Here is a 24,548-nt window from a genome sequence, read left to right on the forward strand (position 1 = left end):
ACATTTTATGGACTAAACAATCAATAGATATCAATAAATCAAAAAAGTAGCCACCAGCTGAATTGATGATGAAAAAAAATGATCATTGGAGGCCTGCACACCTTAATCTTTACCACTGCATCGATTCACAAACTGATAAGAGTGTCGCTTCTCTGCACATCGGGAACAAGTGTCTGCTCCCAGGGCTTTTTGCTCAGTGGTCTAAAACACTCTAGTGGCATGTGGGACCCTGGTTCAATACACCCTCCTTTCCTCCAGCCATCAGTCAGATTCTAGGCACAGATACCTGCTGGGAAAACCAATCTATATCTGGATGAATGGAGGAGGAGAAGCAAGGCCAGATCAATGTACAGATATTGATACACGCAGCCATGCAAGGAGACTGTACTCCTTCTGAACTCATTCTCTCTGTCTCTCTCTCTCTCTCTCTCTCTCTGAAAAGATTAGAAATCGAGATGAACTGCTGAGTAAGGTGTGTGAGTGTGTGTGTGTGTGTGTGTGTGTGTGTGTGTGTGTGTGTGTGTGTGTGTGTGTGTGTGTGTGTAGATGACAAAAGAGACACTGTAACTTACTGGCAGATAGTGCTGATAGAGCAGGGAGAGAGGGGAGAAGAAGGGAGTGGAGATATGTAGGAGAGACACAGATTACCACCACAGAGCTCAGTAATGGTGTGAGGGGAGCATGTCAATAATAAATACCTCCCATTACACCACAGTGGACCGCTGCAGCAGCCTGTACAGCACGACACCCGCTGACTCCCTGATCTACCTGAAATTACACTGATGCTCTCACACTGAGCTTGTGTGGACTACAGACTGCATCAAACACAGACAGATCCACAACACCGCCATGCATGGATACGTGCATAAAATCCCACATGCTGCTGAATTCATTTTCCAGCACAGTACAGAGGCCGGGTGTCAGGGTTTGATCCCCTCTGACGACTCCCTGTTGGGGTCTGGATTTTTTTTTTTTTTTTTTTTTTTTTTTTTTAAGGCTCCCTCCCTCTCCTCAAAGAGACGAGACTTGACATCCAGGTGTTTTATAGTATTTGTGGCTCTGATCATCCATCAAGCCGATCGATCACTCTCCCAGCAGCTTTTATTAATGATCTTGTCAGCCAGCCCGCTCTCGGGTGCAGCCGCTTGTCCAGAATGATAGATCATTAGCTAGTCTGCCTGCTATTTATTCTCTCATGACCTTGTCTCTCTCCATTGTTGAGTGGGCCGAGTTATGAGCGCTAGAACATGATAATTCACTATTGATTCTGTTTTGGTTTTTTTTCTAAAAAGTTTTTTAAGCTGTGTTCAACTACAGAAATACAGAGGCGGTGGAGCAAACCGTCTAATATGCATAAAACAAAGGCGACATCAATACTACATTATGCTAACATCAGCATGCTAACATGCATACAATGACAATGCTAACGTGCCAAGCAGGTAGAATGTTTACAAGGTTCAAAATCATAGTTTAGCATGTTGCCATACACATTTTTGCTAACTGGGAACAAACACAAATTACAAACCTTCCAGCAAAAACACATGAATTTAAAATGTCCAAAACTGCGATCATGTGACCACATACACATTGTGATTGTGCACATTACCAGTCTTACAGAGGAGGCTACAGATGGCGATGGAAATTCATCCAGTGCTTGTCGAGACGTTTCACTTAAACCCATACATGTTGATTTCATGATGACGCAAGATGCAATGTCAGGGATTCACCACAGTCAGTAGGGGTTTTTATCAGGGATTTATGGAGACAATTTGCTGCCAATTTATCTGGTAGTCGTTAAAATACTTCAAAGGTTTGGTAAAAAAAACCAATTCTTTAACTCGTGGTGTTGGAAAAGTCAGAGAATCATCTAAATCAATAGGATGTATCTTCTGGTGATCACAAATGTCTAAACAAAACTTCATGGCAATCCATCACACAGTTGAGATATTTCAGTCTGTGGTGAAGTGATGTACTGACCATCAACCCAACATTGCCAGCGTTGGAGTCATGCTGCTATCATGGCCAAAAACATGTTGTGGAACATCGCATTGAGATCAGGGGCATAGAAGAAAAGAAAGGGAGGAGACAGTAATAAGAAAGAGGGAAAAATGTCAACAGAGAGAAAAGGCAAAGAGAAAACGGAGAAGGAGTCAGCAGGAGTTTCACAGGAATGAATCCCGAGGCCGAGGCAGTGAGGTGGAAGTAGCTTTAGAATAAACATGAGCTCCATGTAAACAACAACCTGCCACTACAAGCGTCGGTTACGCACCCACACAGGCCCAGTGGGGTTCTGGATTCACTGGTGTGTGTTTGTATGTGTGTGTACTGTATATTCGGGGATCCTTGGGGCCGAAGAGCCTTGCCTGTCATCCTCCCATCACTCGTCTCTCCACCCACTTACATCCACGAAGTCTGTCATGTTGATCAACTCGCCGCTGGCCCAGAGCCTTTTGTGATTTGCAAAAGCGTGCATGTGAATGTTAGACTGTTTGATTAGAGGTGGATTTTCTGTTTGTGTCTGAAATGTATAAAAGGTCAGCAAGTGCTCTGCAATTATTTCAGAGGCTGTTGTGTTTCTGCGGCTCACTACTTCAGTCGGACATGTTTATTATTCAGTCAGAGTTTAAAGAGAAGAGGGGAGGAACTTCTCTCTCCTCCCGAATCATTCATGATGGATGGCTTTCATGTTCAGGGGAGAATGATGGGCTCACACTTCTGTGACAGACGATGAGCTGTATGCACAAGTCCACATGCAAATCTTCAGAGCTCAGAGAGCCTCTTTCTCCTGTTGACCTCCATGTTGTCTTCAGTGTGAATCAGGCACTACATCGTGAAGCCCCTGAGTGCATTTCTGTTTTGTCAATATAGTAACTTAAAACTCTCAACTGCCACGCTGGAGTCCAATTGTTTTAGATACAGAGCTTAATGCACACTTACTATTAAACCATCCCATTTTAACAATATTAAAAAGGTCAATTCTGAAGACTGACAGATATTCATGTGCTCCTCGTTACTGATGCTTTTAATTTTCTGTTTGAAGAAATAGTTTAATACTTTTGAGAATGTGCTTAGTTGCCTTTTGGCTGATGTTTAGATGATTGGTACTACTCTCATGTCTGTGCAGCAAATATGAAGTTGAACAGAAAACAGTCAGCTCAGAAAAAGGCTCGTTCGGTTCTGTCCAAAGGTAACAACATCCAACTGTATTGGATTTTATATGATGTTATCATGTGTGGTTTAATCTGTGCAAAAATCCAAAACATAAAAACATTAAGTGGGGGTTGTACAAGGAGTTTTATATGCTGGATTATTTCAGGGCCCTTAAGCAGCTTCCAGACCACCTACTACCTAACCATTATTAAATGGCCGTGATCACTTGTTATCACTCCTGTAATTATGGTTCAGGCTGGGGAAAACTACACCGAACTATGTGATCTCTAGGTCCTCAGGTGAATTTCACTCAGGCCACCACTGCTAGTGTCTGGTGTGAAACCAAAAGTAAACATTAGCTATTAAGTCACTCACCCAGGTTAACATACCAAAGTTAACGTACAGAAAATGTTTATTTAAAGCGAAACCATGACCTTTTCCTAAATCTAACCAAACTGTGACCAATGTTAACCAAGTGCTTATTTTTGTTATCATGATGATGAAACGGAAACGAGGTGAAAGAGTGCCCTATTAATGACAACTGATGACGCAATGTCATTTAATGACCTGATAATATTCGAAGCAGGTGTCCAGGCAAGCTGTTTCCTTCTGCTTCCAGTCTTTATGGTAAGTTAACTGAGTGCTGCTTAAGGACTAAATACCACTTTGAGAGGCAATGTTTCACTCCCTCTTGAAAGTTTCAAGAGATCAGCTGGTGTTTAGTTTGTCATTAATTGCTTTTGTTCTGAAGCACCTTATGACTCTTGATTAAAGAATTTCCATATTAATAACCCACTCAAATGCGACTCAACTGACTGACCGCAGCCTCTGTCCAGCCTGTGACAAAGCTGCAAGCCGCCTGCCTTCAACCAGGTGTATGCTGGGATAGGATTCTGAAAAGCGGGTAGAGAAAATGAATCAATGATTGAATGAACTGGCACTTGATCAGTGAGCCTGATGTAATAAAAGAAACCTCTTTTTGAAATGAATACGGTTTCAATTCTTTGTTAGCTTGTGATGCCACCTGGTTCCTGCATAAATTAATCCGCCCATCGTCTGAACAGGAACCTAAATTTGTCTAGAAAAGTAAATATCACCTTGCAGGCAGGTTTACATAAGAACTATAACAGAGGAAAAATACCCAAACAAAATAAACTCTTTCTTCATCTCTTTGTAACATCTCCTGTTTCTTAAATCTTTGCAACTCTATCCAAACTCTCTGTTTCTCAAACACACAAACAACCTCACCGGTGTCCCCCATAACCCACCCTCCAGGACCCTGGGGCCCAATAAGCAGCCATCTGCAGACAACCTCTTCCACCACGCTCGAGCAAACATAGGCAGAGTGTGTTTGAATGTTTGTGTTTGAGAGCGAGACAAAAAGAGGAGGTGGAGACAGTTCAAGGGCACGAGTACTCCATCGAGCTGGAGTCCAGGGAATATCCACCAGCTTCCCCCTCCCCCTTGTATGCACCAGGCGAGCACTGTAACCTATCCTGAGTGCCCTCCTGAACACACACACGCCTACAGTACACTGCACCTATTACTGTACACCAGCCCCACGCTCTTCAGTTGGGATTTTGACCCTCTGCTGCTGGCTGCGGTGTCAGTGTGGCAGCCCCAGCCTTCTTGCCCGTGGCCCTGGCCGACTCTCAGCTCAGGCGTGGGTGGTTGGGTGGGGTGGCGGGGGGATTTGGGGGCACTGAAGCTGTCCTCTGGTGCTCCTGCAGCCCTGCCTGCTCATCCATCCTAGCCTGCCAGCCCACAGATCGATAGCTCTGCTCTCTTAATCAGGTCTCTGGTGACTGTGGGCGGACGTGTGTGTGTGCGTGTGTGTGTGTGTGTGTGTGTGTGTGTGTGTGTGTGTGTGTGTGTGTGTGTGTGTGTGGACAGGAGGTTGTATCAGCTGCGGGTTGCACTTGTATTTCTTTCCATCTTCACTTCTCTGGCTGTTCATCAAGACTGTTTATCTCCACTGTATGTTTGCGCCTCCCTCTCGCTTTTCCCTTCTTCTTTATCACCAAATCCATTGCATATCACTCACCCAGAACCCTGACTTTTTTTTTGTGCATCTTCATTTCTTTCATCCCCCTCTCTTCTATCAACTTTCTCAAGCCAGCTCTTGTTAAGGCTCCAATCTGTCTGACAGTCCTGCTTTATATTTTTCCTCCTCTCTGCGGCTTCCCTTTCATCTCTGCATGCACTCTCTGCCTATTCTGGCAGCGTGCCAGGGCTCATTCAAAAGGAGTCTCACAGTCAAGTTTTTCCCAGTGCCGCTGCAATCTGTTGTGACTTGTGATGAAGACAGAGGAGGCGAAATATTGGAGAAATGGAGATGAGAAAGGATGAGAGGTGAGAAGAGCGAGCAGAGCGAGCGGAGCGAGAGGGTTAGTCAGATGGAGAGCGGGGCATCCAGCTGTGGTGTTGTGCCTTGCTAGAGAATCCGCCTTCGGGCTCTCATCACACCTGTGTAACCACAGCTGCAGACACACACATGCACACGGAAAACACGTGTAACAACACTGCGGTCTATGAAAAAGTAGTTCTCTGCAACACTTTTTCATTTAAAGTTTTATAAAACTTTTTAATTTTCAGATAAGCACTATTATTTAAAGTGAATCAGTGTGCAACACAACTTTCGGAAGCTAATAGACCTGACAGTGTTTTCAAAGTTGATCAATTCTTCTGTTCTACCACCACATTATCTTTTATTTTGTTTAATGCAGGTGTAATTAACCATGACCTTTGATTGCGGTCACACCCGTCTACCATTAACACTATATTCTCTAATCACACCATTTCCATCAATGAAACATCAAATTACACCAACAGGAGTTCTCAAGGCTGCGTTTAAACATTCTTATCAGAACAATTTGAAATCCTGTTTGTGGTGCGTGTGATTATTTATCAGAAGCCAAAACTATTTGTTCCCATCTGATGCCACAGTTTTGCTGGGTGGAAACACTACGGAAACAAGGATATGGACTTCAAAGGAACGATATCACGTTTCACCCCAGTCCTTTAGTACATACTCATTTTATACAGTACACACTATAATCTTTTGTTTCTGCAGTTAGTAAACAAGATATCAACAAACTGTGGCAGAAGAGTCACAGTCAACACTAAAGAAAATCACCTGAGAAATCGAATAACATTTTCAATTTTGTTCCAGTTTTGTCAACTCTCCATTCACATCCCACTGTGGGACAAAGGTGTCATATTTTTACTGTGTATGCGGGCTGTTTTGACTACTTACTTTTGCCATGGTCCAGTGTGAACATACTGCAGACACTAAACAGGCTAAGAATTCCCACAGTATGTCGTACTAAACTGGGACTTCAGCTAATTTGGATATTTTGTTGATAAATTGATTTACAGCTCAGTTGAGCACAAACTTTCTGTCCTCTTGATGGAGCTCTGTGTCAGATTGCTTCAAACTAATTACATATCAAAGTGATCATTTCCAGAACTCTCTTATACAGTTATCAATGAAACAATGCTTGGAATAATTGGCGTTCAAAGTAATAGAATTACCTTTATAGCTGTGTTTGCAGTCGAGATTAAGCTACCTCAGAGTTTGATTCACTTTCCATACGGTATTTATCTATACATTTGAATTCCCTGCGCATACTTGTCTGCAACGTTTGTCTGATTTACTGGAAGAACCAGATCGGGACAGCCAGGAAGTGACCTGCAGTTCTTTAACCAGGAACCTGTACGTTGTCACGCATATCAAAATTGTCCAATCATGGAAAAAAGTGTCGCAGGAGGTCCTTCTTGTTGACCTTTCCCATCTGATTCCTCGGTATCTCCTCCACCAGCACCAGGCCGGTAGGAATGATGTAGGGCGCCATGTGTTCTCTGCAAGAAACACCGGTGTTAATACACTGTAGACTGTTTAGAAGGAGAAACACAAAGGCTAAATAGACACAGACATGCACAAGGACACGTAACACAACAACAACAAAAAAGGAAACAAAAACAGACAACAATTGCAAAACAAAGGCAAGCCCTGTGGCAGAGTAGTCGAGATAAGAAATGTCCTTCATACACTCTGCGACTCTCCTCCCTAATATCCACAATTCGCCTTCCAGACACAGACAATTCCGTTCGCACAAAACAATATAATCACTGTGAGATGAAATTAAAAAAAAAATAATAATAATAATAAAAGGGAAAACAGAAGGCTGGGATAATTAAAAGTGTTTTATTTTTTCCGTTTTGAGTGCCTGGTTGTTACGTCAAGTCTTACAGCCTGGAGCTTTTTTTATTATCTTCTAACCTAGTTTGTTTGTTTGCTTGTGGATAAGTGTGCGTGTGTGCGTTCCTGTAGCGCGACTGAGCATAATGACTCATGCGGTTGCCATCAAACACTCTTTTCAGCAGATGTCTCCGTCTCTCTGACTCAGTGAAGTAAAGTGTGAGTGAGTATATGTGCATACATACACGTCTCTGTAACGGGACTCGCCTCGTGTCACCAATTTCTCCCGGGCAGTTTGTGTGTGTGTGTGTGTGTGTGTGTGTGTGTGTGTGTGTGTGTGTGTGTGTGTGTGTGTGTTTGTGTTCAAGGCAATGTGGGGGCACGGAGGGTGTGATAGAGATTCAGACTGACAGCTGAAGCCAGGGCACTGAAGAGTGAGCATCCATCTACTTGTTTATGTCTCATTTTATCCCCCCTTTCCCCCTTCTTACACCCCGGCCTCGGCAGCGGGCACTGCCTGTCCGCTGGCAGCACCGCTGGCTGCAAACACTGTACATGCGTGTGTATGTGTTAACCTGAGTCACGGGCAGCAGCAGTTATCTACCATACTGAGCCAGCAGGCCACAGAAACGAACATCCTTACGCCATATGGAGCCCACAGCCCTGACACGCTGTGGCGGGGTTCAATCACAGCCCTCAGATCACGAAAAAACATGGTGTCGTCGTAGGTAGAGTGATGGTGACATTTGTTGTGATCGTCTCCCAGAAGTGTAGATTGGCGAAAAAAAAAAAAAATATTTACAAGTAGAAAAATGGTACCAACAAACAACAAAAATGTGTGCAAAAAAGTTACAAAAATCAACGGTGTCTCAACAAAGTGGCAGAAAACAAAACAGAAAAAAGTATGTTTTTCCTTCGCTGAGCCCAACAAATAGCTCGCTGTGTCTTTTATGATTAAATGTTTTTATTTTTAATAACGGGGACAATCACATACTGATGACGTCACAACACTGCGCACCGTTACGAGGCGTATTAAACAGCTGATTGGCTTCTGCCTCAGTTTGAACAGGAAGCTCCGGGAACCGGCTGAGAAGAGAGTCGACCTACAGGAAGTGACCAGCGGTGTGAAGTTACACTAAAACTATCAAGTGTGCACCCTTGATTACTTACACACACACACACACACACACACACACACACACACACACACACACACACACACACACACACACACACACACACAACATTTCACAGAATTCAGGGATGTGAACAAATGCCAGTGGTGGGTTGTAGAAAGGATAGTGTGCAGTACAAAACCAGATGGCAGGAAAGTAAAGAGAAGGAGGAGGGAACAGAGGAATGTTGTGTCACTGCAGTGTGGAGGGTTGCATGTCACCAGTAACTGTCTGCACTAGACAAAATAAACTCCACTGACATTTAGAAAACGAGGGAAAAAAACGGATAGCTCGTAAGACAAAGCCCTCCGTAACAATTATTTGTTTGCTTCCCCCACATCTTCCTCTTTTTCATCCCCTGTCTTCCTTTCTGCTCTCCTCATTAGTCCATCACTGGCCTCTCTCTCTCTCACATCCTTTCTTATTGATCTGAGGTCTTCAGGGCCAGTCACTGGGGATATGTGTGGCAAACTGTTCGGAGATAGTTTGACTTACGAGCATCCATTTGGTTGCCACAGGACAGACAAAGAGCCGATTGTCTTTTTGAATCAGCATAATAAGATTTCCCTAAGACAGGGTCAGACCTTTTTTGCAATAATGGGATATGGTATCTTTTTGTGTTTTGTTTTTGTGAATTCAGGATGATGGATGGTGGTTTTAAGTTATTCAGGTCACAGTCTCGCCGGTGGTACGAGTTTGGAGTCCACCTGCGTTTGCGAAGCACTTTTAAAGGTGGCAGGTGGTCCAGTGGTTGGCGGTGTTACCCTTTGTGCTTATTCAGTAAAAAAAAAAAAAAAAAAAAAAAAAAAAAAAAGCCCAAAAACTGCTTAAACAAGAACAGGTCAAAATGTAGTATATAGTTGGACTGTGCATGAAACATGAGAGAGCTTTTAATTTGAAACAAAGGTGTTTATGAGGGTGTGTTGTTATACTTGTAAGATGATTAAATGATATTTGAGGGAAACACCAGTTCACAGTAATTTTCCATGAGTTTTATGCCTTACTCAACACCAAAACATTGCAACTGTGGGAAATAATTTTATAACCCTGAAAACTTATCACAGATACATATAAGGCTAAAAATAATGATTATTTTTAATATCCATATTAATCTATTACCTGTTTGGTCTTTGAAATGTCAGAAAATAATGAACAATGTTGAGCACTGTTTCCTAAAGCCCGGGCTGTAGACTAAAACGTCTTGTTTTGTCCCAACCAACAGTCCTCAACTAAAAAATATTCAGTTTATTATCAAGGAGGACTAAAGGAACCAGAAAAGGTTTTTCATTTAAGAAACTGGAATATTTTAATTTTTCTTAAAAAAATGACTCAAAACAATCGATTACAAAATAATTAGCAACTAATTTTCTGTTACTTGACTAATTGATTAATTGACTAATAGTTGCAGTTCTATTATCATGTTATCCTCCATTTTGACAAGTACAAAGTAAATGATCAAATTGCGATATTAACACTGCAAATCCAAGTAATCATCAATTATTCTTCCACCAGGAATAAGGACTATGTATTTGCTTGTCATGTAGTGCTGCGATCTAGATCAACACATTGTTAGACTGAAGAATGCAGGTTTATATGCGTGTGTTTAAAGCTTATTCCCTACTTAAGTGCTTGTGTGCAAAACACTGTAACCCATCAACCTATCTATATTAAACTGGCATAATATTAGCATCATTTGGAAAGCATATACACACACAACAACACTCATTTCATTGGAGAGTAAACCAACTAGCAGTGTCCACAAAGGAAAGATGATCTACCTTGCCCAGGTCTTCAATTGTGGCAAGGTCATACTCTGACCCTTCCTCAGCTGCACCACGGCCGTGACTTTCTGACCCCATGTGGCGTCGGGGGCCCCGATCACAGCCACATCTAAAAATGAAACACCACAACAATCAGATACTCTGTTGTTCAGATTCAGCCACTTTCATTCTTCCATCTTGTATTTTTGTTGTTGTGTTGCTGCCTTCGATGGCGTTCACGTGCATAGAAAGTAAACTGTAGGACATTTTCCCCGTATTACATCAATTTAAGGGGACTGTCAAGAGCAGTCATAAAAAAAACATCATCTGCCTTGTCTGTACGTTTAGGATCATTGTCCTCTGCAGCGATGTTTTAGAGTCGGGAGATTCTAAGCTGTACTGAAAGTGATGTATGTTACTGTGTCGACCAAAAATTGACCTGCCACTTAAAGCGCACTCTTACCGATGATGTCTGGATGAGCCAGAAGGTGACGCTCCACCTCGAGGGCACTGATCTTGTAGCCACCACTCTTGATGATGTCAACACTGCTGCGGCCCATAAGCCAATACACTCCGTCCTTATAGACCGCCGTGTCCCCTAAAACACACCCAGACAAAGAGTTGGGGGATGATCAATAATGAGAAAAAAAATCATATTGTTCATGCCGCATGACTTTTGTTCATGAGGAAGGTAAAAGATGGATGGGTTGATTTAAAAAACTGGGAATTTATTTTAGTTCTTTAACACAACCCATCTCCTCTAAACTACAGCTTTTTAGTATTTTCTTCACATAAATTTTCGATTACATGAAGCATATCCTGAACTCTGCTTGCCACAAGACAACATGGAGCATTAACTGGTAGCAGCTATTAATGGTCTCTTTGGGATCTGGGGGAAAATCAATAAACAAAACCAAAAAACCTGCCAGCATTTGTAAGTAAATTCCCCTTTATGACTAGATACAAGGAATATAGGTTAAACTTGGTTGAACATTAGGTGTGTGTATGTGTGTGTGTGTGTGTGTGTGTGTGTGTGTGTGTGTGTGACAGAGAAAGTGCAGTGGATGGATGAGTGTTTAAGATCCCCCCACATCCTCCAGACGCACACACACACACACACACACACACACACACACACACACACACACACACACACATAGGTGTCTGGGGGACAGGTGTGGGGGAGGATGAGTACAGTATGTGGGATGAGGGGCGCAGCTGGGCTTGGGGATGACGAGCAGAGGAAATGGGTCACTATGGATGAGTGGAGAGAGACAGAGGGGGAGAAAAATGGACAGAGGAGGGAAGAAAAGAAGGAACAGGAAGATGTCCTTTTGGATTATTACAGGTGGTGCGTCCACAGCTGGTACCGAGTGTGTGTGTGTGTGTGTGTGTGTGCGTGCGTGCGTGCGTGCGTGCGTGCATGTGTGTCTGTGTGTCCATGTGTGTGTGTGTGTGTGTGTGTGCGTGCGTGTGTGCGTGCGTGTGTGTGAGAGACACCGTGATGAAGTTAAGCGAGGTGTTGTAGTTTGAGACGGAGGGTTGGACTGAGAGGTCAGTGAAGGACAGGAACAGAGGCCATGGTTGTACCTACAGTATCAGAGGTGGAAGACAATTTATCTGCAATGTCTTGGTAAATTAGGGGGTTTTAGTTATATGAGGAGATTTCACAATTGCATACAAATAGACAGTAAGCTCTTTTAAACATAATTATGTTTCGTCTGACTCTCTCTGGGCTCCTGGCATCTTCTCCAACCTACTATATCCTCCTCTGTCTGTTGGACCTTCTCCACCATACAACATGCATAGAACCATATCTATGCTTATCCATACGTTACTTCTCCACTACTTATACATCGTTTTACTATTTTGATTCAATAAATTACTTTTTGTATCATATTTCTGTTTTTCGGCTTCTTTTTAAATTAGTACTACATTTTCCTGCAACAAAGCACTACATCGTAGAGGGGCAGTCTAACTATTTGTTACTACCTGGGTAAAACACGTAACAAAAAATAGGCCACATAAAAAAATATGATAAAGAATTAATTTGTTGAACCATATAACCAAAATGATTCATTATTTTCCAACCAGAATTAAAAACAATGTAAGGATGTTTTGACCGCTGTACACGTATCCGATTTTTCTTGAAATTATAATTTAGTAGTTAAATTAACATGCATGTAATTTTAAAAGTTATTGTTTAAGAGCTTTTCTTTTTGTTGTTACTGTGACATTGCCAGGCAACCGGCGGGAAAGTCCAGGAAATTACAGCTTTTCTTGCCATCCATAAACCCCGTAAACAAAAAAATTGGTCGATTTCACACTTTGGTTTTTGTTTAAAACAAACAAGGTGCAACATGTTAGTCAGTGAGTGTTAGCTGGTGAACAGATTTTGTTGCCTTTGTCTGTCCCTGCTTAGCAAACGGTTTGCTGGCTGTAGCTTCAAATTGACGAGAGAGTGGTATTAGTGCTATCAATCTTATCATCCACATCTCAACGACAAAAGTAAAGTGTATTTCCCAAAATGTTGAACTCTTCCTTTATTTCGTCGTTGCACTCATTACCTCAACATTTCTAAAATGCCTGGTACAGCTCTGTTAGGAGCGTTTAAGGTGAAGCTGTGCGTCCACAGCGGGAAACACCTGAAATATGGAGTCAATAAAAGAAAACAACCGCCCGCCTCACTGGGAATCAACACGGTGAAGCGTTGTAGGAGAGGGATTATATTTTGATGGTGGTCTGTTTTTACTGCCATCTTCCATCTGTCCTCTATTCCATCATTTAATCTCATTTGTTCTCCATACTCTAGCCCTGCATCCCTCCATCTATCTTACCTATATGCCCACTGTTTTAGTTTCTCCTGCTTCAGTGTCAGCCAAACACAAACAACTGGTTTTTTTTTTAGTCCTATCTTTTTTCCCCTTACTACCTCTCAAACATCTCTCATCATATCTCCTGTTTCCTTCTCTCCACCTATCTCCCTGTCTCCTCTTCCCCCTCTTGCTTCTCCACCTCAGCATCAATAGAGGGCCCATCTGTTCCCATACATCATGCACTTCATTTCAGTTTATTAGCTGGGATAAATCATAAATATTTCATTATACATCACGGGCGGCTGTCGCCTGCACACCGACAATTTATCACCGCTGCCCTCTCTGCCGGCTTGCCACGCCGGCTATAAGCTTTCCAGTCTATTAAACAAGATTGATACAGTGTGTAAATTTAGATATTGGGAATTTCTTCACAGACCACTGCTCCGCACTGATAGGCCGGGGTAACGGGGGGAGGAGAGGGAGGATGGAGGGAGAGGGGGAGAGAGCAGAGGAGGGAGTAGAGGAGCTCAGATGGTTGTTAACACCACTATCAGGGTACTTACAGTTCCCTCTCTTCTCCCCCTCTTTTGGATGAGGGGTAAAAGAAAAAAAAGAAAAAAAGAAGTGCCGGAATAATTTGGTGACAACCATGTAGCGCTCTCATCTTATGCAAATAGATCTGAGAAAATAGCCATTACATGCACATTGATAAGCTGTTAGTGTGTCCTGCGTGTGTACGTACGAGCTAAAACAGATAAAAATACCATAAAATCCGTCCATCTGGCTGCAAATGTTTAAGCGTAAAGGATGGAAACCGCATTAATGAAGCAATCTTTGACAAAAGGGTTGAAAAGAAACACTCAGTCAACACAGTTGAATTGAGTTTGCAGTACTTATACAGGACTCTTTGACCTTGTCTCTTTGAGGAGAAGGCAATAACGAGGGATGGAACAGCATGTTTGGAGAGACGCACAAGTGGGAATAGTGATTGGAGAACTCAGACTGATAAAAGAGGAAAGAAGGGTGGGAGAGAGATTGTCAAGAACTGTGTTACTAGGACGTACATACACACACATATACTGTATGTACTCACACACAACACATGCATACACACACAATCACTACTTCAGGCATCAGAGACTCTCTACTATTATGTGTTATGGCGTCTGAGGCAGATATGGCCGAATGGCTTTCTTAATTAAAACGATAAGAAGCCTAATTGCACTGGGCTTTCATCTCATTCTGAGGCATTAAAGAAAGTGAAGGCACACAGTGTGGAAAAAAAAAAAGAAAGAAAGAAAGAAATAAGAACAGATCAAGAATTTAACTGAGGATGGAGGGCAGAGAAAACTTCTGTGATGTCTTTCAGAAAACAAGAAAATGACATTACTTGGTTCTGCAGAACACGTCCTCTTTACAAGCTAACTGAAACAGCAGAAAATCAACACCAAATTATTTTAATCCATTAATTATTATTTTTTTAATGGAAAAAAAAAACACATTGTGCAGAGAAGTCTGTTATCAGCGGCTTTAATAATCCTAGCGAGAGCGATTTGCAAACAGTAAAGCAAAAAGTGCCTTAAGAATAATTTCTGTTATAAAAAAGGATTGACCTTCATCCATGCAGTCATTTTTTTGTAAAATCAAACAGGTCTGCACAGTGACATGGCATTGTATACAGACTCCGCAGTATATTGAATAATCTGAAGGAAAAAAAATAAGAAAAGTGGTTCAACCAGCTGTGAAGCCAACTCAAAACATTTTAAAGTGACATTCATATAACATGGCTTTCTAATACAGCCATGAACATAAACAGCTATATAATCCTTTACAGTAACAGGTAACCACATCTCTAAACACTGCTTAACAAAAAAAACAAAAAAAATTAAAAACACATATATGCCAGGATGTAAACACAGTTCTAAACATGTAACATCTATTTGATATTTAGTTGCTAGACTATATGCGATGTACTAAATTTAGCCCAGAAAAGACAGGTAAGATCCTCCAGGCTGCAGCGGGCTGGTGGCTCGTTACCCGTCAAACAAACTGTTTGCCTCTCTCCCCGAGTACCCACTCAACAAACACTCAAGAGTTGGCAGGGAAGCAGAACGGGGGGCTCCACACTGATGCTACCATTTCCGTTACCTCAGGAAAATATAATATCTGATTTGACAAGATTAAAAAGTAACTGTGGGGTATTTTTAAAGATTTTCATAAATCATTAATTGCTGTAATTAATGCCGTCTGTGCCTTGGCAAAAATGTAACTGTGTAGAGGACTTGTTCCACACCTATTTAAAACTGCACTCAGGCACACAGACGGAGTCTGGACATGCTGCTTTTCTGAGACAAAAAGCGAGTGAAAGAAAAGGGCAGACTGTGACATATGACAAAGGCCAACATCACAAAAACATTTCAGCCTGCTGCCACTAGCATCACTGCAAGAGGTGTCAGGGAAGGAGAGAGGCAACTAAAAATTCACCAAAACAGCTTGTGTGGAGGTGACAGAAGTCATCTATTAGTTTACCAGGACCTTCAAGCTTGACAACAGATTTCTGCTGTTATGGAAATAGACAGAAATAAGTGTTTGTAATTCAATGTGATTTGAGTGCGACCTTGATCGAAGTACCGTGTGCTTGTTTTTGTATGCACACCCCATTCAACCCTGGAGATGTGGCTGGCATTTACCTTCCCGTAAAGTTCACACTTTGAGTGATAAAATGAAAAGGTGTCCACATTCACGTTATTATCTCACTCTGGCTCACACTTAATAGGTAAAAAAAAAGAAAAGAAGTAAGAAACACACTTTCATCTGTGCGTAGGGTGTGGCAAAGAAATACATAATAATAATATTAATTTCAATTTCAGGCTACACAAAGATACACAAACACATATTGACACACCTGTCTCAGTCTCCCTTCATTATTACGTTGATAAAAGAAAAGTATGGAATGAATACATGTAATAAATTACTTTAAATTAGAGTTTATGAAATATTAATCTATTCACAACTAAACAATGCCACGCTGTTCTTTCCCTAAACTAAGACTGTAGATTATTTTCACAGTTGTATTTTTTTTTTGTTGGGAAGAATTCAGTTGTGTCATTAAATGTTTGTGAACTCTTCTGTTTTTTTCAACAACATTTGACAAAACTGACAAAAAAAAAAATTGGATCTTTAAAGCCACTTAATCGTCGAGCTGTTGCCATAGCTACACTCGACACTGCAGAAGTCAGGACTGCTTTTCATAATATAACATTACATACGATGTTGTTAGGATTTTACAGGTCAAAGTTAGCAGTAAAGCTCTAAATCCTCTAAAAGCAAAACTAAATCTGCTGAAAATAATTTGCCTACATAGTAGCGAGTGATTTATTCTCCATCTATTAATATATCTGTATATATTTGTCATATATCTGCTGTAAAACCAGTTTCCAGGCTAATGGTTAGGGGGATGATCCAAATCCATAAAATCAAAGTCACCTTGCTGTCCTCAAAGCGTCAAGTTGCACATGTTGTAAAGGTAATAGCAGCACATAGCCCCTCTTTGACCTGCTGCCGCTGTCTTCACTGCTGAAGACAGACAGGCAGGCTGCTGTGAAGCTGATAGCTGTATTTCAATTTTTAAATAAGTGCCCTTGAGCGACAGTGTAGCCCGGTCCTCTGAATACACCTCAGCATTGCAATACAAAGTTTTTAAAACCCAAAGAGTCAGCCAAAAACTCTGAAAGTGTTTTTCCTTCTGCAAAGTTCACATTTTAGAGATGCCGTATGACACGTGTTTGGTGATGCCTCCACACAAGCATCGCTGAAGTGTTGGACCGCGAGCGCGATGAGGAGACGCTTCACCTCTGAGAAGTGGAGTCACGGTCTTTCATCACATTCAGCATAACCTGAACTGTCACACAGCAGGTTAAAACTGAGCGCCCTCCTCTCACTGCGGAAAGGAGAGCCTTATCTAACAAAGATGAGAGAGGTCTGAGTGCGAGTCATGCTTCCTCTCGGAGTGACTGTAAACACTTAGCATATATGAATATTAATGTTCCACATTAAAGCCCCGATGTCGAGATGGAAGAGTTAATGAGGATGAATAACAGACAGCCAAGCAGTGAAATCTCAGCTCTGACATTATTTATCATCCTTAACTTTTGTCATGGCTCCTTTTTTTAGTAATTAATACGGTACAAGAAAGCACTTTGCACTTGGATGAGTGATCTAATTTGTTTAATATAATGCAATTAAAGGAGCTTGAATTGCTTTATGTTAATGTTACTGATTATATTCCTTGCTAGGTTGCCTTTCCCACAGCAGATAACAGGCTGAACTCGAGGATTGATGTCTGTCTCAGATCTGCCATGTTCATCAAGGACACTATTTAACGGCTGTTTACATGCACCTACTCGGCACTGAATCACACCAATCTGATCTCAACCGAGACACTCCAGAAAACACAAGATGATTGTGATATGTCTGAGTGAAGCACATTTCAAAACTTGCTCTTGCTTTTATTTTGGAGTCACAGCACCTTTAGTCTCTTTGCTTTTCACCACAACAGATGACTGAACTATAGAAGAAAGGAATAAAAGAAGAAAGGGTAATTGGAAGTGTTTGAGACTTAACTTTTTAATGTTTGAAAATAAACACAGGAAAGTGCCGGCTGCTCCAACAGTTGGCCAACAACTCCTGGAGTTTTGTGGCTCAGAGGAAGCGGTGTTTAACTAGATTTACCTGCAACTGATGTTCGTAAAACAAGCCCCACCACGTGCTGACATCTCGGCTGTAAATGTTATAGGGATGGCTGGTTTGAACAAAGTGCTGCGGGGGGTTGGGGGGGGTGGTGTTGACTGAATCCCACAGGGAGCTCTGACATTGGCGTTAGGAGGACACAATGTAACTTGGGGTGAAATATGACATTGGGAACACAGAGAGGGACGGAGGCGGGGAAGAGGAGAGCACAGCTGGGAGCAAAAGAGCGATGTGCAAATAACTAGTGATGGCTCTGCAGGATATGAGCCACACTTCTCTCTGTCTGCTGACAATCTACCCTGCAGACCTGAAGCTCACCTTTACAGCCGGGGTTACAGCTCTCCGGGTCACACACACACTCAATGGGATGTACTACAACACTCACGCTGTGCCAAATGAAACGGTTTGATTCTGAAATGTGTAAAACATAAACCTCAACAATGCATCAACATACAGTATGTTCATAATATGATTCTGGCAGATGACCAACAACAAACTAAATCAAAATACATTTTGCCACACTGACTGCTAATTCCAGCTCTTAGAGGATTCATTTGGCTCACATTAATAGGTTCTGGGGGAATACGCCATTAGGAGTGTGAAACTGAGGCAAAACGACAAACATTTAACCCTCTTGTTAACATTTCTGCCCCTGAGTCTCTCCCAGCCAATTAAATAAATAATTAATCCTCTGATAAGGCAGGGATAATAGTCAGCCCCCAAGCACAAGTTCCTCCACACAGCCTCCTACAAGCAACACTCCTCAGTCGCCACTGCTAATGCCTAAGCTTCCCTCTCTTCCCACAAGTCCTTACTAATTTATGTATTCATAAATATCATTAATCTTCTGAACATCATAATCCGCTCTAGGAGGAGTACAGGGCTCTCCTGGTTTGGTCGGCACAAACTAAATCCAAATCTGCTGCACCACCTTCACTCTGTGTCTTGCTCTTTTCTCACCTCTGCTGACCGCGACTTGCTTGTTCTACATCACATCCAACAACAAAAGCTTTTACAATCTTGTCAACTCAAGCTGAACCCAGATTGTACCGCAGAGAACAGAAAGGGGATTAAAAAAAAGTGAGAGGGGAGTGGGGGGATCGTTGTGCTCACAGATCTTTGTGAAGATGAGTGGAAAGAATGCTGCGGTGACAGCTTCCCGATAGAGCTGCCAATCATCCTGCACAGCACCTGCTCGCACTAGAAGACACCTTTGGCCAGCTGAGAACGTATTGATCCAAACTCTCACATATTCTCCACTTCTTAAACTTCACTTTTCTTTGCCCGTCTCTCCTTTGCCTCCTCTTCCTATTGGCCTGTCAGTCTCCTTTATGAGCTATATTTTCTTCTCAGACTTCATCTTCCTCTCTGTGTCAGCCACACAGAGCAAAGTCTTTTTAAAAAAAAAAAAAAAACCAAAAAAACCCAACATCCTCATCTGCAAAAGATTTGAAAGAATTTTGTTTCATCCACCTCAAAGCAATGCTGCCGGCTCATCTCACAAAATGTAAAAGTTAAGGTGGTGGATGTAGTGGCCTGAGGTACTTATTGAATAAAGTAAAAGCTGCAGATCATTTAAGATTTAGCAATTTTTAAAATAATCTTTGTGCTTACATATATTAAAGAAGCAATGAACAAACACTGAACATTTCTTCCATCATACCTTAACTTATTCAGTATATCTTAGATACTGCATGTCTAGATGGGCATATCTGAATTATCATCTTATTGATGTGATAGGTTTGGAATTCATAGGAAAGCTAACATAATAATGTTTAATTCATGTTTAATAATAGTTTTGATAGCAAGAGTCCAAAACAATGTATCTTATTAGGCATCTACCTGAAAAGCAGTAGTCATCTTTCCTCGCTGACCTGACGGTCAAATCCTGGTGAATGTAGAAAAAGTGAGATACGGAAAGCTCAATGGGAAGGTGACGGGAGATTGGCCCGGCGTTAGTAAGTGAAAGCTGGAGTGTGAGAAGGAGACGGTGTCAGAGAGACAGGTGCCGTGTGAAACAGGGAGCAGGTGTGAGGGTAGAAAGGGTACGAGTGTGAGAGAGACGGTAGGAAGGCTAAAAAGAGAGTTAAGTGCAAGGAGTCCCCATCTAACTCTTCTGCCCCTCAGGTATCCACACCGGGAGGGTTTGTGTGGACAGGAGTAACTTGTGTGGGAGTGTATTGTCCACATGAGTATGCGCCTCTATAAGTCATCAGCATGTCACACTGCGTGTGCAGAGTTGTGAAGTGAGATCAGTTGCCGGCTGACAAAACATTTTTTCCCCACTATAAAGTCCCATTTCAAAGTTTTCTTTCACTGATATTCTCAAAGTTTCACGACACAGACTCACGATAATGAAACTGTAGTTGAGGTTTATGCAGTCATCGGTTTAAATGAAATCATATTTTCAGTCACTTGGATAAGGATATTAACCAGATTAAGCTAATGTTAACCAATAATGTGAAATTAAACCAACATAAAAGAACAGTTTGACATATTATTGACTTTGGTTGAGAGTTGTAACCAAAAAGCAGGCATGTGATTTCTGATTAAACTCTTTCAGAGCGAGTCACACAGTCAGAGGAGAGAGAAGGAGAGAGAGCACCAGAAGAACGCCTGTTACATTATATAATCAGAGCCGACTTCAGGTTTCTACTATGATCTACATGATGAACTATGTTCGCACCTCTTTTTTCCGGTCTATTTTTGCTGGAAACCGCACACGTGACAAATGGGCATCTCGTCTGTTCTCGAGATGATGCGCCACAGACTTGAGGAATGACTCGCGCTTGAGATGTGCGCCTCATGCAGGCTGTGTGGATACTCGTCAATAACTTGTCAAGATGTGCACCAAAACGAAACTCGGGACGTTGCGCTACACACCACACAGACACGGTGTGTTCGAGGGCCGGTGACACTGGAGCAGAGATGGGAGGAGTCCTGGAAAGCTGATTTCCAATTCTACGCCCACCTATTTTTTTTTTCCCTTTGTAGTCTGCTGACCCAACCAATGCTGACATCGCATAAAGTCATGCAGTTTATCAGATTTCACGTAGCTCTGAAGCCACTACAGGCTTTATAAAGTTTTGAATGTATGCAGTAGTGCTCCCCAACACCTGTAAACTGATTGATTGGTAAGGCTGGTGCAGTTTATAAGGACTCCGGCTCGTACCCGAGTTGAGTTTTCAATCCAAAACAACAGATTTACAACTCAGTTGCTCATGTTTGAATCATTGATGCCAACGATAAGAGTTGTATTTTGAAATTGCTTCAATTTCTACCTCACGTTATCAAAGCAAAAAAATAAACAGGTCTTTCACTCCTGGAACCCTGCATGCCCCAAACCTCCTCCCACTTCACACCTGTGTATGTGTGTGTTGAAGCTGGAATTAGGGAACACAGGCAGCTGGGTGGGCAAAGCTCGTGTTTGATAGCTTCCTACCGAGTAGTCCACAGTGTGTGTGTGTGTGTGTGTGTGTGTGCGGCTTGAGGGACCGGTCTGTGGGGAGCTGATTGCACAGGCTCTCATTATGTGGCCAGTGGCTGTAATGGAGTGTGACAGCAACGTGCTGTGCTCTGGATCTCTGTCCTTCCAGCCTGCAAAGCCAATTAAACACACTCTGCCCTGCTCTCCCACTGCCTCGCCCTGCTTCACTCTCCATCACTCGCTCCTTCCTTGCTGCCCCCCTTCCTCCACTCATCCCACTCCACCACCACCAGCTCCCCATCCCTACCTTGTCCGTCCCCACTCTCAGCCTTTGTAGCTGACTCTTTCTAACCCCTCCAGCACCACATCTCCAAGCTCAATACTTCCTCACTCTTTTGCTTCTGGCTCTTATTTCCTGTCGTCTACATGACAATTCAAAGCTCCAATTGCTTCTGCTCTCCCTCCTGAAACCCCTCAGCCTCCCCCATGCCAACCTAATGCCTGTCTCCTGGTGGCTTTGCAGTAAAGCGTGGGGGGGTAAGAGGGAGAGAGGGGGGGGGGGGGGTAAGGGGCAAACAGAAAAGTGCTGGGCTGCAGGGAGAGAAAGCCTCTGATGACAGCTTCCCTCTGTGCTACCGCACACACACACACACACACACACACACACACACACACACACACACACACACACACACACACACACACACACACACACACACTAAAGAGGGAGAGGGAGAGGAAGAGCGAGAGAGCAATACTTGGTTCCTCAAGACCCAGAGCAGTCACAACCACTTAGGAGGAAAAATGCCCTGCAGTACCAAAAACACACATAGTCCATTTATCACTCCCTCATAGTCCCCCAAAATGCGCGCACGCACACACACACACACACACACACACACACACACACACACACACACACACACACACACACACACACACACACACTAAATTTGTAAGTGTGTGTGTGCTTCCAGGACTGGCCTCCTGGTTTTTAAGTGTTTAAATCATGTCCTGAAAGTGCAGTCTGCAACACAGATGAAAAACATCTTTTGACATCTTTCCTCCTCCTGCAAATCCCTACGACAAAAATGTAGTCGCAATTAGTGGCAGAATTTACTCCCAACACATGCACACCGCTGAGATGTGAGTTAGAAGAACAGGAGAAGGAGAATAGGAGGGTTTGGTACCTGTTTTGAACCAGCCGTCATCAGTGAAAGACTCTCTGGTCTCCTGAGGTTTGTTCCAGTACTCTTTAAAGACAGATGGACCTCGCACCAGGAGCTCCCCCTCTTTGCCCTCCAGACCTGGACGTACCTGCAGCATATTCAGAGAGAAAGAAAGACAGACCATTTAGGACTATTTAAATTAGCCAGAATAATGCTTTAATGACCATCTAGTTGATTACTGGGTGATGCACAAGCCAAGAACAGCAATAAGACAAATGGTAAAGTGAATCCAGCCTGCATGCAGAAGGCCAAAATACTATTTTCATGAGTAATAAATACATCAGATGGCACAGAAAGCTCCAAAAGTAAAGTAAAGATGCTTTCAAATATAATGACGTGAAGAGTTTATACTAACTGCAGTTAACAGAAAAAAAAAAAAAGCCAAATCAATATTTAGTTGGTGTGACCACTTGTGTTCTGTAAAATAACAGGTCTCGAAGGTACACCTGCACACAGTTCTTCAAGGTACTTGGCTGAAATGTTGTTCCATGTATCTTGGAGAACTTGCTGCAGTTGTTCTGTGGATTTCAGCTGTCTTTGTTGCTTCGGTCTCTTTGTGTATTTCTGCTTTTCTGCTATCCACTGCCTGCTGATAAATGCCCTTACAATTATTAATGTATTGCTTACCTGCGTCTCTTTGTGAGTCCCCTCCACAATCGCGGTGTTGATTGTATTATTCATGACAATCCGAACCTCCACACTGGTAATGGGCAACCCTACGGCCCCTGTCGACATGCAAACGCAAAGAAAGCCTGTGAGCACAAATAGAAGTGAAGTAGGATGGAAGGAGTTTTGGGTCCTTTTACAGAAGTTGAACACTTAATAATAATCAATGAACCATTAATAACTGTTAGTTTAGGATTTCTAGCCGAGCGGGTGTCTTCTTCTCCAAGATGGTGTTAACCTCTGTCTGCAGGCCATAACTGGTCACTAAATGGTTTGCTGAGCTTGTAAAACACTAAAGAGAGAACCATTCGTCTCAGTCACCACAAGTCAGCTTACTTAGACAGTAAAGGGGATTTCTGGCTGAAGCCTGATCCAGCTGTTTTCACGAACATAGACTCAACACCACATAAGTTTTTGGACATTTGTCTCAGTTTGCACTTGTTTCATGCTGCTTCTAAAAAGAAAAAAGAAAGGAACTGGATAAAGAATTCAGTCCTTCAGTCTTAACTACTGCTGAGTGCTTGACAAGGTTTTTCCTTTATTGAAGCACAATCGCTTAAAATTTTTCTGACTGAGCTAACAAGTTATAAAATAAATCAAGCACTCAGTGTCAAAAATAGTGTTCATAACTGTGAGCTGCAGTAATATTTAAGTAAAGCTATAAATAAGAAACGAGTAAAGAATGTGTAACAAATTGAAAAATCCCACATGTACTGACATCACCTTCAGTCGCCGTCTTTGTGTGTGTGTGTGTGTGTGTGTGTGTGTGTGTGTGTGTGTGTGTGTGTGTGTAAAAGTGTGACCTCCCGAGTTAAGTAATTAAAGCAAAGAGTGCACAGGGGATGCACAGAGAAGGTCTCAGTGGTCATTTCTGTGTGTGTGTGTGTGTGTGTGTGTGTGTGTGTGTCTGTGTGCATGCGTGCGTGCGCGCATGCCTCCCTGCCTGCCTGCCTGAAGGCCATTATGCCATTTCACAGACTACTGCTTTCCCAATAAAGAGCAGGTCAGGTCCTGATTAAAGAAAGATTCTCTCACTTCATATTGATCTAATCAGCTTCAGTCCTGATTGGGAGTCTGGTGCTGATTAGATCAATATGAAAACCAACTGACCACAAAAGTAACTAGACTGTTTCTCAGTGGAGAATCTGGGTAACAAACAGGTTTGAGTCAGGAGGTGAGAAAAGCAGGATCTTGCCAAGTTATAATGACGACTGCATCCCAAACTACGACAAACTGAGGGAAGAAGTTAAGAGAGACATTCAGCATGATGTGGGGCTGGTATATTATACACATCACAGCATAGTAGAGAGGAAAGAGTGACAACACATCATGCATAGTAGCTCTTTTCTACCATGAGTCCTTTTAGATTGATTTC

General features: G+C 42.4%; 1 protein-coding gene across 1 annotated transcript in view; it reads right to left on the minus strand.

The window, feature by feature from the left end:
- Positions 1 to 5,722: 5,722 nt before the first annotated feature.
- The window catches only part of acsf3 (acyl-CoA synthetase family member 3), a 34,268-nt gene continuing 15,442 nt past the window's right edge, over positions 5,723 to 24,548 (minus strand). Inside the window, exons 6-10 of the mRNA XM_069174359.1 lie at positions 23,135 to 23,232; positions 22,469 to 22,595; positions 10,750 to 10,884; positions 10,305 to 10,416; positions 5,723 to 7,011 (exon numbers count right to left, since the gene is read on the minus strand). Of these exons, the coding sequence (XP_069030460.1) occupies positions 6,897 to 7,011; positions 10,305 to 10,416; positions 10,750 to 10,884; positions 22,469 to 22,595; positions 23,135 to 23,232 (587 nt within the window). The 3' untranslated portion in view covers positions 5,723 to 6,896. The remainder of the gene's footprint in view (positions 7,012 to 10,304; positions 10,417 to 10,749; positions 10,885 to 22,468; positions 22,596 to 23,134; positions 23,233 to 24,548) is intronic.

The sequence above is a fragment of the Embiotoca jacksoni genome, unplaced genomic scaffold (assembly GCF_022577435.1).
Source record: "Embiotoca jacksoni isolate LCO1_2020_lvr unplaced genomic scaffold, fEmbJac1.0.p SCAF_6, whole genome shotgun sequence".
Lineage (NCBI taxonomy): Eukaryota > Metazoa > Chordata > Actinopteri > Embiotocidae > Embiotoca > Embiotoca jacksoni.